The sequence below is a fragment of the Populus trichocarpa genome, chromosome 16, assembly GCF_000002775.5.
Source record: "Populus trichocarpa isolate Nisqually-1 chromosome 16, P.trichocarpa_v4.1, whole genome shotgun sequence".
Taxonomy (NCBI): domain Eukaryota; kingdom Viridiplantae; phylum Streptophyta; class Magnoliopsida; order Malpighiales; family Salicaceae; genus Populus; species Populus trichocarpa.
The window spans coordinates 12089962-12110221 of record NC_037300.2 but is presented as its reverse complement, the minus strand read 5'-3'; the positions used below and the strand labels follow the sequence as shown (position 1 = coordinate 12110221).

Sequence of the window (20260 nt, the reverse complement as noted above, 5' to 3'; positions counted from 1 at the left end):
GCATGAAAATAAAATATTTTTCTTTTTTTATGGGGAAATTAATTTAAAAATTTTGAGATTTGTTTTAAACATTTCGAAGAAAACATGGTATTTTAATACCATATTTGTATCTTACATTGTAAATATACAGCCCGAAATTATGCAAAATTGGTAGAAAAACATGCGAGAAAATTAAAAAAAAAATTGAAAAGACTTTTGAAATTTTTCTGATTTTTTGTTTATTTAATACTATATATTATTGTTGTTGTTATTGTGTTGTATTGTATTGTATTGTATTGTATTGGACCTAGCAAGGTCGGGTTGGGCCGACTGGCGGCAATTTGTTTTCTATGATGTAATCTCATTCTCACAACTCGGCTCACATGTTTAGCAGATTTACCCAGTTTGACTCAAGTTATTTTTTTATCTTTTTTATTTTATGTTATTTTATTTTTGCACTTCAATATTTTTGCTTATTGAAAACTAGGCTTCCTAATTTATCTCACGTTGTTTTATATGAGATTATCACACTCTCATAACCTGAATTGCACGTTTTGCATATTTGTCAGGGTTAGTCCGAGTCAATTTAATATGTCTCCATCTTAATATATTTTAAAAAATGTTGTCTGATATGCATCAAATTTTAAATTCACTATTAAATCTTTTTAGGTTAAAAAAACACGTTAACAATGCCTTTATATTGTGTTTATGATTTTAAAAAAAAATTGATCTGACACTCAGTGTAGTGCCGGCCAAGGATCTTGTTGTTAACACAAAACTAAAAGAGAATGAGATTTTATTGTATTTTTCCTCACAAAATACTATTCACTATAACAATGTTTTTTTTTTAAATTTTTTTGTTTTCACTTTCAATTTCATCCTTTAACATTAAGTTTATTAGGAATTGAGCTTCATAATTGTTTTCAATTTATTTTTTAAGAGATTGTTTCAATATCATAACCCGAACTATGAGTTTAATGAGTTAAATTGAGATTTTTTTTTCTAATTGATTTTTTTCTCAAATTCATCTTTTAATATTAAGTTGATTGGGAATTAGACTTTGTGGTTTGTTTTGATTTGCTTTTTATAAGATTTTTCACATCTCATGACTCGGGTCACTAGTTTGACGGGTTAACCCATGTTGACTTGAATCGTTTTTTGTGTTCTTTTTTTAATTAATTTTTAAATTTCAATTTTAGCTTTTAACATAAAGCTTATTGGGGACTGGACTTTATAATTGTTTTCAATTTATTTTTTGTGAGGCAATCTCAGTCTCATGACCTGGACTACATGTTTGATAAGTTAACTCAATTGACTCGAGTTTTTTTTCCTTTTATCTAATTGATTTTTTTCAATATCATCCTTCAATATTGGGTTCATTGAGAATTATGATTCATTATTTGTTTTGATTTGCTTTCTATAAAGTTATCTCTTTTCATGACTCGGGTCACGGATCTAGCAAGTTAACCCGGATTGACTCGAGTCAGTTTTTATATCCTTTTTATAATTGAGTATTTTTTTCAGTTGCATCTTTTAACACTAGGTCATGGGTTTTATTGGTTAGCCTGAGTTGAATCGGGTTATTTTTTTTTTATTTGAATTTTTTTTTTCAATTTCATTCTTTAATACTGAGTTTATTGGAAATTAATTTTTATAATTTGTTTTGATTTGCTATTTATGAGTTTATTATGGTTTCATGAACCGACATGCGGATTGCAGGTTAACCAAAATTGACTCGAATTGATTCAATATGTTATTATATTAATATTTATAAGAAAAACTTCATCTTAAATATTTATTTTGAGTAAAATTATGTTTTTACTAGTTATTTAAATAATTTTTTAACTCGCTAAATCGATTGAGTCATATTAAATCAATTCTTATATAGTTTTAAATATTTGTTTCTATTAGAAAAAATAGTTGCAACATATAGATATTTTTTTATAATAAAAAAAATTAATCTGACCATGCTAGTTAATACTATGATATTATTATTATTATTATTTTACTGGTGGGTTGTGATTTAAAAAAAAAATTGAATTATTTTTTAAATATTTTTAGATCAGAATATTTAAAAATATATTATAATAAAAAATATTAATTTTATATATTTTAATGTGAAAAATATTTGGATTAAAAACAGGAATCATAGCACAGTGTAAAACAATTTATTCAAATTCTCTCCGCCTTTAACCAAACTTGAAGTCCAGGCAACGAAAAGTCGCCTCCAGCCCGCCACCCGCCCGCATTATTCCCTCCATTGCCCAAAGAACACAAACATCTTCCAAACGACACATGCAAATTACGAAAGACAACCTAGGCTCTGTCTGTCTCTTTAAATTACAGGTTTTTTTTTTGTTTTTTGCTGTCTGAGTTGATAAAAAAATAAACAGAGAGAAAAATTGTGGGGTGGCAATGATGGAGGAAATAGGAGGAGGAGGAGGAGGAGAAGTGTGTGTGTCAAGATCAGTGATGGAAATATAGAGAGGAATAATGAATTGGTTACGGTTTATAACCAAGTTGTTTTTACAGGTTTTAATAGGGACTCCTCAATTTTTTCTTTCTTATATTTGTTTCGCATTTCCTCTTCTTTCCTCTTCTTCTTCTTTTAAGCCCTTGCCTATTGTTGAAATTCCTCTGCGAGAAACCACGTCAAAAAAGATCACAGACACGGCCCATGATAGCACCTGTGTTCCTGATGATGTTAGCAATTCTGGTGCTAGTGATGATTCCCCCACTGAAAAGCTCACTGTATGTGCTCTCTTTTATTGTTTCCATTGTTTTTTTCTTTTTTGTGTGTGGGTTTTGTTTAAATTTTTATTTTATTTTTTTGTTGGGATTTTTTCGTTGTTTTTGGTACTTTGTTTTCTTGGTTTTGAATATTGGTTGCGCAGTTTTATTTTTTATTTGGTAATTTGGGCCAGTTTGGTTTTAGTAGTTAGGTGAGAAATGAATGCCATTGTGGGGGAATGTAGTAATAAATGATGAATGACAAATAACGCTGTTAGATTCTTAACTTTTATGGATTGAATTTGGGAGGTTGTGTTGCATTAAGTGATTGTGGTTGTTTTAGGTATAAGGTTTTGTTGTGGTAGAGTGGATTGTTTGTGTCTAGAAATCTTCCACTCGCATTATGAAAGTTTATTATTGTTTTTCATATCAAGTTGTGTTTTTGGCCAAAAGGGTGCTCCTTGATTTGTAGGCATGTATTGCTTATCTTGCCCGAGCAATAAGTTTTGTAAATGCAGTTTACTCTGTAAATACAGGTGGTGCTTGACCTGGATGAAACTCTAGTTTGTGCATATGAGACTTCTAGCTTGCCACCCATTATTCGCACCCGAGCAGTAGAAGCAGGGGTGAAATGTTTTGAATTGGAATGTTTCTCTTCAGAGAAGGTCTCTCTCTCTTTTTCTCTCTACCTGATACTTTGTTTTTATCAGTATCAGTGGATATTAATATGAATTTACTGGATCAAAGGATGTTGAAGGAAAACCAGAAATTAATCATGTGACAGTGTTTGAAAGACCTGGTTTGAAAGAGTTCTTGAAACAGATTGGTGAATTTGCAGATTTGATTTTGTTTACTGCTGGTATTGAAGGTAGATGTTGTTCTGTTAGACTTATTGATCTTCACGGTTATTCTGCTCTCTTTTTTTCCTTTTATTTATTGTGTTTAGGCTTCATACAGGTTACGCCAGTCCACTCTTTGACAGGATAGATGTGGAGAACCAATTTAGTCAACGTCTTTTTCGACCTTCAACTGTTAGCACGTAAGTGCCATAGTTTATTGCAAATTACTATTTATTTATAGAATATCCAATCTGTTCCTTAACTGGAAAATGCTCCAGCATTGATTCTGAGAATCTCTTAGATTGCTTGTTAGGATAATGCTCAAGGTTTGTTTTTGAGAACTTTGGCATTATGTATTCTCTGAAAGTTTGTGGCTGTTTCTCCTGGTTTAAGATTGGGCTGTTGCTTACTTCACTAGTAAAAGTCTTGAGCTTGCCGCTGAGGTTGCAGGCTTGGAGTCTAACAGACCCTGCAAATTATTGTTGAAGGGCTGGGCTTCTAACAAAGTTCCCCTTTGAAAACCCTATTTCATTAGGACTATTGGGCAATGACCTCTTTTCTTCCTTTTCCTTGTTTTTTGGTATATCCTGTGTGCGAGAGAGGGAGAGGAGGGGTATTATTACTGGGTCAGTCCTGGTAGCGTCACATAGGTTTGATCTCTATACAGGGGTGATTATAACCAGTTTGTACTGTTTCTTCGTTGGTTTACTGAGATGCCTATTGAACCCTGGGCTAGACAATATTGGGTGTGGCATTAACCTTGTGATATTGTAAGCAAACTTACTTTCTTATATATTAGGATCGACTGGCAGAATGGAGTTTTCTCAAAAGGTAGGGTTGGATTAGTTGTTCAGTCCTTGTAGTGTCACATATGTTCCATCTCTAAATGGATGGGTGAGTATAACCAGTTTGTGCTGTTACTTTGTTGGTTACTGAGGCGTCATGGAACCTTGGGCTAGACGGCATGGGTGCAGCATCAACCTTTTGATATTGTAAGCAAACTTATTTTCTTATATTAGGATCACGTGGCAGAACTGAGTATTCTTGACTGTTGGTGTTAGATTGCAAGGTCAGTTCTTGTAGCATCACATAGGTTCCATTTATAAACTCACCGAAGCGAAATTGAACTTGAAATGGATAGGTTGGTTATAGCCAGTTTGTCTTCTTCGGTTTATTGAGAGATTCATTGAACCTTGGGCTACACACGAGGTATGACATCAAGCAACCATACTAAATAATCCTGTCCATCTGAAGTTTGGTGGGATTTGATCCCAATTTAAGCTTTTGGTATACTCTAGGTAAGGCATCAAGTGACTATACTAATGAAGCTTGCTTTTACCCACAACATTATTCCTGTTGCTGTTGCAATATATATTGGATGTTTTGTATTTTAACTTGTTTGATTATGTTAGAACTGGGCATGAGAATATTATCAGATAGTAGGGCTATGATAGCTCGGTCAGAAAATGCCGTCGGAGCGTAATGTGAGGCACACCTCTCGTCTCAGCTTCCATGATTGTTTCTTTTTCTCAAGCACTTTCATGTGTAATGGGTTTTAGGGTCTAGGTTGCACTGAGAAGATTCATTTAAGAATAGCTTTTGTGGAAAGCTAATTCTAGTTCACATGTCATTGTTTACCACTTGCATGACTCTGGGAAAGCGATGTCATTTTATTGGATTCCGATGCTTATAGATTAAAGACCATGCTTGCAAATGCTGACGATCTTTCACTGTTTAAATCACAGGGAATATCGAGAACTTGTGAAGGATCTGTCATGTTTATCAAAGGATCTCTCTCGAGTTGTGATTGTTGACAACAACCCATTCAGTTTCTTGCTACAGCCATTGAATGGAATCCCATGTGTTCCGTTCTCTGCTGGACTGCCATATGATGACCAGGTAGGTAATCTCGGTGCATTGAAGAATTTTCCTGTTAATGCCTAAGAATCTGATCCACCTCATTTTCTGTCTGTTTCTGTCATTTGGCTCGTGCAGCTTTTGGATGTCCTCCTTCCACTCCTCAAAAACCTATCCCTGCAAAAGGATGTTAGGCCTGTACTTCACAAGAGGTTCCACATGCCTGAATGGTTTCAAATGCATGGCATTCCTGCTTCTGCTTTGACAGTGTGAGAACAATGCACGATAACTCTGTTTCTTGGATAGGCACCTGAGCAAACACACCTTCATGGTAGCATTTTGCTAAAATTAATTGCCATTTCATGTATTAATACCCTGGTCATGATAAAAAAAAAAAAATTGAATTCCTGAGCAAATACATGGTATTCTTTTGAGGAGCCTGCAATAGTACATAACTGGAGAGAAAAAAAAAAGAACAAGAAGATGCGCAGCTGCAGGTTTAATATGATTGAGCAAACTCTAATTCTTTTGTAATTAGGTATAGTGGGCTCTGGTCTTGTATAAACACTGTGGAATGACTAGTTATGATTCTTTCTGCTGTTTTTTTCTATTTACTACAGTAATAATCTGATTGATTAATACAGGGATTGTATATACATTGATCTAAAAGACAATTGCTAATTCTAAGGAATAAAGAAACTGTTAATTGAATAATAGGCTATTAGGAAATCTTTTTCAATGAGTTGAAATCACCATATTCATTCATTCATGGTGGATGAGACTGTCAGGAAAAAAAAAAGCTGAATTAAGAATCATTTAGCTGCAGATTATAAAGTTTTAGATTTAGATGAGGTGAAAAAAAACATATATTATACTTGATTTTCTGCAAAGGAATGCAAGATTTATACTTTATTTTTTTATGTAGTTAACGAAGCTGCATGGAACCTATTATTTAAAAATGGCAGATAAAACATAAATTTTAGTGTATGTTAAGAATTTGAGTCAAGAATTAAAGAGCCACCCAATCATAATCTTAAAAGATAAAGATAATATATTATGGAATGTAAGTATTACTTGCTGTTGAGGGCATAGTAACACCAAATAAGGGCCACCATAAAACAATAGTTGTTGGGTTATATAACGTTCAAACGAATCAAGGTGCGAATATTTTTATAAATATATTTTTTAATTAAAAATACATTAAAATAATAATTTTTTAGATTATTTTTTATTTTTTATATCAATTCATTAAAATCATTAAAAAAAACAATAAATTAATGCATCTTCAGACAATTTAAATAGACAAGCATCTTCAACTAGCAAATGAACAAGTAAATAAAATAAGATAGATTCATTTTTTGATGATCTTGTGATTGACAGATTGGAGTCTTGGATTTTAAAAATGCTATTGCTCTTGGAAAAAAAGGAAGGGGACATCGTCAACTGGCTCAGATCTTTGTTTATGTACATCTCTGATATTAGCAACTCCCCGATACAAACATAAGAAAAACATCTGAAAAAACAAAAAAGAAATTTCCTTCAGAAATTGTTTTAACTCGCATGTTGAGTAAAAATGGTTCACAATTTCACTTCTATCCTGCCCCGGAAACTTCCTGACAACGAATATCTTCGGCTGGTGCAGCAGTTTCACTAAATTTATCCATGCAACGGTTGTCAGTATAACACATGGGGTAAAATCTGATTCTTTCTGTCGCAGATATGCACGGTGAGTGTATGGCATGAGCATCCAAAAACTTGGAGAACTTGGTGCCTCCAAGTGCTAAGCTTGGAGCTGCTTGGCAGGCACAGCAACCTCCTCTGGAGCAACTTCTGACTCATCAAGTACCGAGTTTTCGGACATTCAGCTAGCAACAGAAGATTCTTTAGATTTCTCTGTCAGCACCTCCTTAACTGAGTTGCTCGTTTCTCCAGTTTTTGAATTCTCTACAGTCACATCCTTATCTGAGTTGTTCGTATCTCCAGTTTGTGCCAGACTTGTCTGTGCTTGACTTGAAGTCTGAGGGTCTGGAGCTATTCCCAGGACCACCAGAACAGACCTAAAATGCAAAATTCAAAATGCATCTTCTACCGTCAGAAGCAGGAAAAACTCTAGTTGAGAGAAATTGGATTTTCTTCTATTTACACAAGCAAGAGGGATTATATTATAAACCTTGGAAGTGAAGATTTAATGTTTGGTTGGCTAGCATAGGCAACCAAAGGAGCTTTCAGTGCTGCGGTTCTGTTCAGTGCATTTTCCAGTTGTGGTGGAGGAAGCTGAATGACAAAAACAGAGGTTATCAAATTGGTTAAGAACAAATTTGCTTCTGAAATGCACAATTTACATTCTGATCTAGAAATTAGATTGATATTTAAAAATCAGAGGTGCTGGTTCATGGCTACCCACTGGTTTTAGATTATAGTGGCTAAAATTTTCAATAGCAAGCAAATAGAAGAGATCACACCTGAAGTAACACATTGAATGACTGAGGCTTCGTCAATAGTGCACACTTCAGGAAGCCAACCCACAACTTCGGGTACTTCCATATCTGCAATAGTCCATTGAATCAACTGTAAAATTCGTATGGTTCGTGAAGTCATTGGCAATAAGCCTATGGAGAAGAAGTATTAACCTGCTTGCTTACGAGACGAGAAAGGATCTCCATAATAAACTCCACCTGCAATAATAGAAAAAACCTAGTCAAATACATACCAAGATCCAAGAGTATCATGTCCAAATATAATTAATTTGAAAGAAAAGGGGGTGTCGATTCACAAATTTCTTAGCTAACAGCACCAACCAGGCCAATTACAATAAGTAAACAGCGTGAGTGGGTTTCCATAACAAAAGAAAACTGTTTCAGTCTCCAAATATTCAAAAGAGTCACCGAAACATGCACACATGTATTTCAAGCCATATTTCATGAAGTAGAGATGACCTTAAGAATATTTATTGAATCTAGAGACATGGTTACAAATAATGTAAGTGATTATAAAAATAGCCTCTTGATTTAAATTTTTCTGAAATTCTTAAAAATGCTGGAAAGCCACCTATGGCTTGGTGATGCCTTAAGTGCTATTTTATTAATCAATTAATCAATAATGCTCTTCCAGAAGAAATAATAGAAAATTGGCCTTCTAATTTAAATTTTTTCTTGTGAATTTCTTACCAATGCTGGAAAAGCACCTATAGCCTGTAGTACCGTGCGCATGAATAATAAAGGAAGAGGAATTTGCTCAACCTGCAGGGATTAACTTGTTCAGATGTGACATCAGTTAAAGACAATTGAAGGATTTTGCGATACAAATTCAAAGTTAGGAATGACACAGACCAACTGATTTAAGACCTTCGCAAGAACTTGCTGAGTGAATATCTGTCGTTGCTCAAAACAAGCATTGCAAGCATCTGTAACCTGAACACAAAAGCACATCACTCAGTTGTACACCTATTCAAATTCGTAAATTCCACAGAAGCATGAAAAAAGGAGCAAAGACATACCTTCTTCAAGGGGATTCCGTCCCTGTCAGGATCAATACCATGGATGGCAATTAATACTTCAGCTGGAGAGAGCATCGTACCAGAATGAGATGATCCCTGCATTTACATCACGTTGTTTAACAGATTAGAGAAGCATTTAATGAGTTTAGAGCAGACTCCTCCAGAAATCAAACTTGGCCATGATAAAGGTATTTCTTACTAGTGTATTCAACTGCATGAGCCATTATTTAGAGAACATTAATACTGACAGTAAGCAGTGCAAGAAGTCAAATATTTGATCAACATCTATGGATGAAATCATTGTTGGAACTAGAATGAGAAACAATGAGAACAGCCCCATATTCACTGACAGCATGCGATAGAGCATCATAAAAGCATGGAATGGAAAAGAGAAAATTTAGATGCTGATAATTGATGTATATGACAACCGAAAAAATGAGTTCAATATAGAAATTTAGACAAGTGGGCTTTCGGATGGCCCATATCTCCATGGAAATGGAGACCAATCACGAACATAAATATAAAATAGGGAAAGATTGCAATGAATATGATTTGATTCATCAATCTTGAATTATTGATTTAAATGCTTTTGAAATGCAATAAAAAGCTAAAACCAGAAGCATATTTTAATGTATTGCAAGGTTCAAAGGTTATTTAAGTCATATTCTTGGACAGGTGGGAGGACTTGACATAATGTGAAAAAAAACAAGGGTCCTAGTCTGGTAGAGAGAAGTACATGATTAGAAACATAAAGTCACTCAAAATACTCAAAGAAAACTGGATGCAAAGTGAAGGAGATCCTTTTTCTCTAATTTTTTTTTTTAAAAAAAAAAAGAAGATACCTGTAGTGTACGAGCAAGTGCAATTTGGAACTTATCCAGAGGAAGATTCACTAAATGGGGAAAGATCAGCAAAATCTGGAAAATAAGGAATTAAAATTATTAAAGGGAAATGAAGAGATGGCTAACAGAAAAAAATAAAAATAAAAAACCAATATCCATATATGCATCAGAAGAACACAATTGCAATTATTGGAAAGAGGAGAATACAAATACATGACCTCAGTATATTCTCCTCTGATGTAGGAAAATGATGGAACTCCTAGAATCTATGGATCATGTTGGGAAAGAATAATATGAATAGTTCTAGCCCATCTATGTCTCCATCCTAGGTTAGCTCACAAGTTGCCACAAGTTGAAAACCAAGCCAGCAAATGCCATGGTTAGTCCTAGAACCAAATTGATTGAGGTCCAATCTCCAAGAAGCCGCTGTGGGCAATCAGTCAGTTTAATGAGAGCAAATGTTTTGGTTGAGTCCACTAACGAGGGAGGGAATGAGAGTGGATAACCCAACACCAACTATTGAGATGGATTTATATCGCGCATTGGTCTTTGAGGTTAAATGCATCATGTGGACCTATCTATCCTTGCAATATACAGGGAATTACTTTTTCATCTACTGCAATCTAGCTTCTTTGGAAATGAATTTACAAAGTAGCCAGTCTCAAAGCTACTCGTATAAGTAAAATCATCTTGTCATGTAAGCTCCAATAAAGATTTGTTTAGTTTAAAAAAAATCATGATTGATATCTTTTGCCAGTCACTGATTTATGTAAATAGGATAAATCAATTCACTGCTACCATGTTTGAGAGCAGTACATATCTTTCAAACAGTCATTATGTTATCTAGATCCAGTGGTTTATATTACAATGATGTGGCAGTAAATCTGACCACCTAATTGCCACGTAAATGTCCCTGACATTATAGGATCTAATAGACTTCAATTTAATATGAGGAATCACAGGTACCAAGGGAAAGCTGAACAAAAAACATTGCTGTCTTTTTTACATCACTGAATGACCATCTTAAATAATGAACTGACAGTACCAACACATAAAGTATTCACACTGCAAGAAGAAAGATAACAGATGCAAAATGCAGATGTCATAAAAAGAGATGCATTTATATGATTATACACAAAACAATGAACAAGAGAGACCTCATCTCTGGGTAGGAATGGTAATATTGGAATTAGGATCTCTGCATCCTGTAATAAATCAAAAGCAAGCATACATTAGCCAAGAGCCTCACTTCTTTTTACTTTTCATTAAAAGCTAATCAATATTGGCTAATAAATCAACAACATGGCTTCATACCTTTATTTTTGAATCATACAACTTCCTAATGGTGAATAACAATTCAGGTGAAGGAACTGCCCCTTCTGTCAGTGTTTGTAAAACCTATGTATATTGGGAAAATGGAAAAAAGAAAAGGGGACAAAATCAGCAATAGTATTATAAACACTTCAACAGGGTTGAGTTTGTTACATAATTGACCAATTGCTAAACCTGCATCAGAAGATTCTCGCTTCCAATAGGAGGATCTGAAATTATTTCAAGAAGATCAGATGACGAACCCATAGTACGGACTAGTATAGGAATGTGCCGATTAACTGCCTGCACCATATAATTAATAAGAGTCTCACAGCAGGAACAAAATGAACTACAGCATTCAGTGTAAAATGTAATGCAAATAAACCAAACCTGTTTAACTGCCTTTGATGCACTTTTATAAACAATAAAAATTTGGCGAAAAAGGGAGTGCTTCTGTCAATCAGATTAAAGGTAGAAATATTAATCCAATCCAGAGAAGAATTAGATTCTTAGATAAAATATTACTGTATATTGATGATAACAACTTCAAATGTTGGAAATTTAAAATGAGAAGGCTTTGACATAGAATAAAAATAACACCTTTGTGCACAGGGCAAAATACAGTGACAAGCACCGCTGGGCCTCTGAGATTGAGAGTGACGATACACTTTCAGATGTGCATGACTGATGAGTCTCAGAGGAGATATCTTTACTGATGGCACTCATAGATTGATGCTCATTTGATGGTTTTTCCAAAATCGAATCCTGTTGAAGATGTAATTAGAACATAACCAGGAAACATACTGGCTTAGAAAAGGCAAGCGATAAACTGGCGTAGTTCCATTCATATTCTTCCAGCTATTGAATTGTAGAATTATAACTGGAGAAATATTTTGGTGCATTTGTTGATCTAAGAAAAAGAAAGCAAATTGGGAGCTAATGAAATCCACCAGAAACACTTCAACTAGCTAAATCTATCATCATGAAAAAAACTCAATATAATTATTTTCATGCCAAGTATTTAAACTTATGAGGGATAGAAAAGGGTGCACAACCAGTTCATGTAGTGAAACTCTAACATTACATAATTCAAATATTTCCTTAAATTGTAACTTGTAAGAGGCCTCACCCAAATCTAATAGAAGAACATCAACAAATTGAGTAACTGCAGTTTATATCATGTGTTTTGCAATCTATTAAACACTCGCAAGGGGCACAGATTGTTACCATTTTCAGAAAATGTGTCAGCGATAGCAGAAAGGTACATAATTGCTCATAGCAGCTTTTACAACAAAGAATTATCTAAAACAAAATGGAAAATTACAAATTTACATGTTACTTTCCTGTTTGTAGATAAAAAAGTTGGGGTATATAACCTCAAATCATTTCAGCACAAAAATGACAAACATGTAAGAAGATTTTGCAAGAGTGAAACTTGACATCCATAATGCATAAAACCACTACCTTCTGTGATTCAGTGAATGACCCTTCAGCATCCATGCTTTCTGTAGCATCACTATTTACCACAGAAAGCAGCTTTTCCTTTGCGAAATCTTCTATCTGTTGAGCGATGGATGAGAGAGGATAAAGCTTATTTGCCACCTGCAAAATGAACCCAGAATGATAAAACAGATTATAACAAGCATCTTATTTATTCCTTCAATGGCAAGTTGTGCTTGGGTGTTGCATACCAGACGAAGTGCCTTCATACGCACTTCTTCCAAATGATGAACTGCACTCTTCCAGAGGTAAAAGAAAAACATTAAATTAAATACAAGACAATAAGAAAGTTTCCTCAAACAATCACTAGAATTTACAAAATGGCCAATCATAAAATAATCTACAGATAACACAGCCAGGAACACCATTGCACAGTGGGAGTCAACCCCCTGATAGTAAATATAGGCAGTAAGAGATCATCCAGCTCTCAATTTCACCACATGATTAATATTCCATCTTCCTAGAATTACAAAATAGTCATACATGAGGGAATGATTGATCAGACATGAAGTGAAAAACAATTCAACAAAATGTGAACTGGTATTCATCTCTCAGAAGATTTGCAGTTATGGATGATGTTAGTGGGAATGATGATCACTACAAAAAGAAAATGTGCAAATGATATATTTTTCTATTTATTTTTATTTTTGCTTAATGGTTTTTAATATTTATTTTTTATTATATATTTTTCTATTTTTGCAGCATTGCTATGCAACACTTTAACTTGCAAGAACCCTCACAGAAACTAGCAAAGAGGCCGAGAAAGGCATGGCATTCAAAATGTACAAATGTTATTGACAATTGAAATAAATGGAATCGACGATAAAGAGAAGAAACCTGCAGAGCAATTTTTAAGCAGGATTCTCGAATAGGAGGCCTCAGCAAAATCAGGCTCCATACAGTGCTGAGACCTTGAGTAACTCGATCTCCACTTTGCAACTCCTCAGCTTTATCGATGTTTCCAGGAGAACACAAGGACTCTAATAGACTGAAAATTGAATTTGGAAGATAAGGAGCTTCACCAAGCAATCTACTTAAAGATTTGTCTGAAGGAGGAAAAGAATCTCTAAGCATTTCAGCCTGCAATTTAATATAATTTCTTTCTTTCAGAATATACATATCTGATGCAAGAATGAGAAATGGTAAAAGGGAAATAAATACGAACCACAGTCAGAAGGAACATTTCATACACAGAAGCAGCGGTTGTAGAAGAAAGGAAGTCATGTTCCTCTTCTACCTCACCAAATAACCTGTAGAGGACATGCAATGTCAACTCGTGTCCCTGAAGGCACCCAGCAAGTATTGTCAGATGCTGCATTTTTTTTTAGAAGAATCAAAATAGAACAGAAAAGAGCAACAATGGCAGAGTCCAGCAAGTGACTGCATCAGCACAGCAATACAACTGAACAACTGAAATCTTCATTCTCATGCTGACAATCCCTAGACACATTAAAGGGAACTTTCCATAATATAGTAAAATCAATGAACTCGAAACTAAATATGCCAACTCTCCAATTCCATAGCATAAAATTTGTTGATACAATGATGGTGGCAGTATACAAATGAAATGAAGCAGTTTTAGCGCATTCTGATTAAAGCCCATCACCACTAGAAGTTAGCATCTGTGCAATAAGCTAAGCTATGAAAAGTTGGAATACTCTCTTACCTCATGAACCACATAATCTGACAATATGTGCTTTTTAAGGAGTTCCCATGGGTCTAACTCTGAAGGAAACTGCAAAAAGGTAAAAATAAAATAAATAAATAAATATCAGCACATTACGTATAGTTTGGTTCTCCGTACTAATGTCTAGTTCTGACTATGCAACTACGTAGAATAAGGTCATGAACTATTGCACATCATACAACTCTCTGAATATCTAAAACAAGAAAATATGCAATTAAAAATCATGTGCACAATAAAAGTGACAGATACAAAAAGTTTACCATTGGACGACTAATATCCACCCAAACTTCCAAATTAAAATTTCATGGAAAAGAGGAACCTAGAATTGATCATTGCACTAATTAAGTCTGTGCATGAGAGAAAAGAGAATGAAACAATAGTTAGCATGAATTGAAGAAGTGGCAACGCGATTCCAAATTACTGTGTGATTGAAGATAGCATCCATTAGATAGTGGGAATTTTCTTGTGGAAGGAGCAAACTAGTATAGGTCCGCATTTCCAAACCACAAGATGTCCAAATTCTGGCTTAACAATTTAGAAAATTAAGCACTGATGGTGAAGAATGAAAAGCAAACAAAATGAATATTTTGTTCATTGACATGGTTGAAGATGCTTAGATCAGGTTATCTGGTGCATGGATCTTACAAAGGCATGCATGTTTGACCAGATTATGCATCATTACAACTCGCAAGAATTTAGCCAAAGAAGAAAAGAACACAAGGATTGTTATTTCAGCTGAGTAACAAGGAAAATGCAGATAGAGTAATATAACTAATCAAACTGAACAAGTACAGGAAACATCATTTACACCACAACCAACAGCAAAGGGGAGGTAACTATCCTTGAAAATATAGAATCAATACCTCAACTCCTAAAGAAGCAAGCAAGGAAAGGCGAAATTGTGAACTTCCAGCAACTGCTATTTGCTTGTATGCCTCAATGATGCGTATGAAAGCCAAATTATGCAGCTGATCCTTCTGTTCGTCAACAAGATTGACAACAGGTGCAGACATCTTAGGCAGAACAAGAGGCTGGTGTAAACGCACAGAAGTTGCAGTTGAGGAGATCAGGCTGTTGGAATCCGTAGCAGCTGCTTTTGGACTTAGCTCCTCTGACCTGTCATTTGATATTGATGGAAGCACTTCCTGGTTTGACCTTGTACCCAGACTTGTACCTTGCTCTTGGCTGGCATCTTCAATATCAGTAGAGACCAGTGAAGAAGCACCCATGGTCTCTGAAAATACATCATTACGAGCAGAAGAATCTAGACCAGGTATTTCACTGTCTAAATTCTCAAAATCATGGATATTAGATGAAATAGCCAAACCATCCATCTGCATCCCAGATAAATCGACATTTGAAGAAGCAGGTAAACCTGCAGGCATCAGTTCATCTTCAGCACTATGAGCTTTTCCAGTATATACATCAGCGACATCAGCTGCTGCAACATGGAGTTCTTCCTCGTCTTTTGTTGTCTGCAGTTCTTCCTCGTCTGTTGTCGTCTGCAGTTCTTCCTCGTCTGTTGTCTGCAGATATGTAAACACCCTATTATGACAAATCTAAACTAAAAAATTTCAAATTATGTAAAGGATGTTAGATGGAACAATAGGAAGCCTAAAATAAACAAAAAAAAAAAAAAACATTACAATTCACCAAACTCATGCCAAGGGAGAAAAAAAAACGAAGGTCTGTGAGTGGATAGAAGAAGAAACCCATACCGGTATGTCTTTGGATACTGAATGACCAGCATTCAGTTGTGCAGCTATAGGTGGGAAGGAACTAGAAAGTGAAAGAACATTAGTCAGAAAAGATGATGGATACTTGGCTCTAGTGTCACTGCCAACAATAGTCATGTTCAATAGTGACTCATCATCTCCTTCCGCTTGGGGATGACCGGTAGGAAGGTAGCGCATGTTAGCCATCACTACTTCAGCTAACAAGTCAGCAGAGATGCTTGAAATAAGAATCTCCAAAGAACCAACAGCTTTTTCACCTTGAGCAACCAAGGCTCCAAACATAGCAACAAGTTGCTGCACAGGTCCATTATCATCATCTTTTTTGTTAGCTCTATGATCCAACTCTTTAGATGATTCCTCCGAGACACTGGGGGATGATTTGACACGTTTTCCAGACACATCATCATCTTTAGCCAAATCAGCCAAATCAATACTGTCTTCTGGTCCAGATCGTTTCCTTGCTGAATTATTTGGAATGCCATCAGATGACTTAATTAAGAGTTTTTCTTCCTGCAAAATCTCGACGCCTTTATCAAGAAGCTTCATGCATATGTGTGATTCTTTGTGTGTACATGGAAATGTGTATACCAACGTATACATGAGTATATACATTGAAAACATACAAAAGAGTACCTGTGCAACTAGAAAATCTTCCTTTGCCTCCTCTACACTTCCATTGCTCCTTAAAACTTGTAGCGCTTCCTCTGCCAACTCTCCTGCTTTCATCTCTTTTAGAACACCAACTAAACGATCCCGCCACTGCAGTCATAAAAATCCCCATCACCAACTGGTTTCATACAAATGCTAGTTAAAAACATACTGGTGTGGATTTCATGAAATGTTAGTTGGGTAACCACAGTTATTCTAGAGAGTAGAAAAAATGCAAAATATAGAGGACTAACCAAACTACTTCCTATGTTAAGGAAAATCTCTTAGTGGATGTTCAATTACTGATAGAACTAATGAAAACATTATGAATTGACAATACTCTTTGGAGTATAAAATTGCAGACAATTTTGATTTGGCCAGCACAAATGTCCCAATAACACCCACGCGCATTCAACTCTAAAGCAAATTACATTGAATGAAAATGAGGAAAGGAGCTTGTGCACAACACACATATCTATAGAGCATATAAAAAAATTTAAACCTTAGTAAAAAGTTCAGAATCAACCAAATAATATGTTTAAAAAAATATTCCTCCGCAACCAATTTCCAGTACAAATCTGCTACTCTAAGATCAATAATTTGCCTAGAAGAATTTGAAACTAACACTTACACCAAGTACAATTATAAATTAGTTGTAAGTCAAGATGAAGATAAACTCCACGAAAGAAAAGAGAACAAGTCATATGTGCAAGCAAACACAATAATAATCAAGACATACCGGTGCAGCACCCAGGTGATTGCACTTCAAGCAGGTGAGGAAGGCATTTTTTAAAGCATGATGTGCCCCATAACCATGCATCCCTTCAATAACAGAGTTTGAGGGATCCAAACCAAGTAAAACTGGCAGAATGCGTCCATAGCATGGAGGCCTTTTCTTTGCAATCGTGGCAAGGCTGATAGGAAACATAAAGCAGTAAAATTAATTGGCACAAGAAATCACAAGTGCAGGGACGCATCAAGTCCATTTCATCCAAAAACAACAGCAGAAAAGAGTTTGAATGCATATAACTAGAGCTAGTTGCCTACCTATTAACAAGCACAATGATCATTAAGTTACTGATAGATTTCACTGTTGGCATCCTAAGCTGATCGAGCAATAAACTCAATTTTCTGCTGGCCTCAATTGACAAATCTCCAACATTTAGTACAGGGTGGCCCCCACGGAGCCATGATATGTTAAATTCCACACTTGATCCTGCAAAATAGGTAACCACTCTGCATAACCAAATGGAATCCATCGAAATGCTGGTGCAGTAGCAGATTAAAATTTTCTGCCTCGTAATGCAGCCTGGGCAAGAAGTAAAGGTAAGGCTACGAGTATCATTACCTTCATGAGAAGGGGGCTCTGAAGTGCCATAAGGATCAGGAGTGTAAAGAAGAATGACTTCTTCAACAAACTTCAGTGCCAGCAATCTTACACCACCACTTCCCAGCTTCAGAATACATTATCAAAATGAATCAGACTACAGCGTACATAGAAAATTCACCAATGTATCACCCACCTCAAAAATCACCTTTTACCTGAAAAGCTATGGAGTAAATTTTTTCCTTGAACTCTAACATCGATGACCACGAAGACTTAAGCAAATCATCCAGCTCGCTAGTATAAAGACCCTAAACATACCAACCCCAACTCTTAATCAGCATAAAAAAGGCCGTAAATCATTAACGAAGTTAAGAGATCCCCAGTTGATTGAAGAGACCAATTTTTTTATAAAAAAATACCTGAATTGCAAGTTTTTCGAGAGTAGCCCGAAACAAACTGATCCCACAAGTAATAGCTTGTCTAGCAACAGCCGGTACAAGATCTTCCAAAACTAACATTAAAACCGGAACAATTTCGGGCACAAATTCTAAATGCTTCAATCCAATCTCTCCAATCATCCTTCAAAATCACAAACAGCACCCAAATAATTAATTAAAAAAAAGAGGCACAAAGGGAATAGAGGAAGTAATTCAGAGGGAAAAGGATGCAACAAAAAATCTCCCTCTGCAATCGAAAATAAATTAAAATAAAATTCACTTCGATGCAGAAACTCACTCAGTGGCAAATTTGCGAACAGGAGAGTGCTGATCAGACTGAAACTCGAAAATTCGAGGAAGGAACTCAGAGAGTGAGTTAGCGTTTTCTTGTTGTTGCAAAATTTGGTTTAATTGACGCAAAGTTTGGAGCTTTGAAGGTATGTCAGAGGCAGACTTGGCTGAGTTGATGAGACTCGCTAGTCTTTCTCTTGAACTCGATTTCGTCATTGCTACCATTGAAGATTTTCAATTAATTCGAAGCACTGATTTTGAAGTTTCAGTTTCAGTTTCAGTTTCAGGGTTAGGTCATTGGAGAAAATTGTAAATTAGGGTTTAGAGAGGGAAAAAGAGGGGTTTTTGAATGCTGATGATTTTGAGAAGTTATGGGATTTGGTCCGGTTACATTGTGAGTAGGTTTTTGTAGTTACTTGTTTTCTTAAACAAGCACTGTTTTGTGTATGCTTCCTTCAAATGCCAAACCAATGAAGATATTATATTATATTATATTATATTTAGCCTATTTAGCAGCCGTCTGGATATTATATTATATGCCAAACCTGCAGGATTGGCTTAATTATTTTACCGTTTAACGATAACAGTTATTTTTAAAAATATTTTTTATTTAAAAATATATTAAAATAATATTTTTTATTTTAAAATTTTATTTTTTATATAGGATATAAAAATAATCTGAAAATATTTAAAAAATTAATTTGAAATAAAAAAATAAAAAATATTTAATTTTAAAAAAATCATTTTTAAAATGTAAAAACAAGATTATATATTATGTCTACAATATCTTATATTATGTATACATTTTATTCTATACGTGGTAAGTTGTCTGTGTGCCATGTATTTTGCATTGTATTTTTCAGATTAATCATTATAGAGACTACTAGGGCATTTGTTTAGTATAAAATATTTTCCCATAAAATAAATTATTTTATGTTGTTTAGCTGTGACATATAAAAGAAATTGGAAATCATTTTACAATATTTGGTAACACTGAAAAATTTTAATAAATTTACTGATAAAATATAATGTAAAACAAAGTCTATTACTTATAAAACATGCAATCGTAATATCTCAATACAATGTATTCTCACTATATTAAAAAAAAAAAAAAAAGTTCATTACAATCACCAAACATAAAAAATAAAATTGCATAATATTTCATGAAAAAAAAAACATATCATTGCCTTCTTCTATTGGTACAGTCATTCCATATAGCCGTTGCTGTAGCATCCTTTTTAAGAAAAATGGATATTAAAGATGGATGGTCCAAAAATAATATTTACCTACAAACATTAATATTTACCTAATATATACATGTATTATTTGTAATACTTTGAAATTATTTGATACCTTCAGAACTATATCAATAATAAACTATTGATATAGTCGTCTATCCGGTAATCTGCAAATATATATGGCTCTTTTAGTAAACAATTATCAAAAATTTATTGCTCAATATAGCAATAATCCTTACAATTATAACAATCATAGTTGCACTGCATTAATAATCTTATCAACCATCTAAAAAACAACAAATTCATTATTCTTATAACTAATCAAATGTAAATTAAGAAATA

The 20260-nt window shown here is 34.5% G+C and overlaps 2 protein-coding genes across 3 annotated transcripts; one reads left to right on the top strand and one right to left on the bottom strand.

The window, feature by feature from the left end:
• Positions 1-2174: 2174 nt before the first annotated feature.
• LOC7460355 (uncharacterized) lies at positions 2175-6007 on the top strand. Its single transcript, XM_002323545.4, has 6 exons — positions 2175-2730; positions 3246-3374; positions 3457-3577; positions 3667-3748; positions 5294-5447; positions 5544-6007. Exons 1-6 carry the CDS (start codon positions 2473-2475, stop codon positions 5676-5678), a joined length of 879 nt encoding a protein of 292 aa, XP_002323581.3. The 5' UTR covers positions 2175-2472; the 3' UTR covers positions 5679-6007.
• Positions 6008-6794: 787 nt separating this feature from the next.
• On the bottom strand, positions 6795-19129 carry LOC7466073 (uncharacterized). 2 transcript variants are annotated; one of them, XM_052448037.1, is made up of 27 exons: positions 18688-19129; positions 18372-18531; positions 18168-18260; positions 17974-18079; positions 17673-17841; positions 17365-17539; positions 16611-16736; positions 15960-16487; positions 15105-15800; positions 14221-14289; positions 13720-13836; positions 13392-13634; positions 12746-12793; positions 12519-12656; positions 11655-11819; positions 11445-11507; positions 11250-11357; positions 11058-11141; positions 10901-10948; positions 9744-9818; positions 8902-8997; positions 8735-8815; positions 8573-8644; positions 8036-8080; positions 7868-7951; positions 7576-7679; positions 6795-7462 (listed from the first exon to the last, which is right to left on the bottom strand). In XM_052448037.1, the coding sequence occupies exons 1-27, from the start codon at positions 18903-18905 to the stop codon at positions 7267-7269; spliced, it is 4107 nt and encodes a 1368-aa protein (XP_052303997.1). In that variant the 5' UTR covers positions 18906-19129; the 3' UTR covers positions 6795-7266. The 2 variants fall into 2 exon arrangements, with proteins under 2 accessions (XP_052303997.1, XP_024443344.1); XM_024587576.2 differs by having other exon boundaries at positions 15105-15767; positions 18688-19128.
• Positions 19130-20260: the final 1131 nt, after the last annotated feature.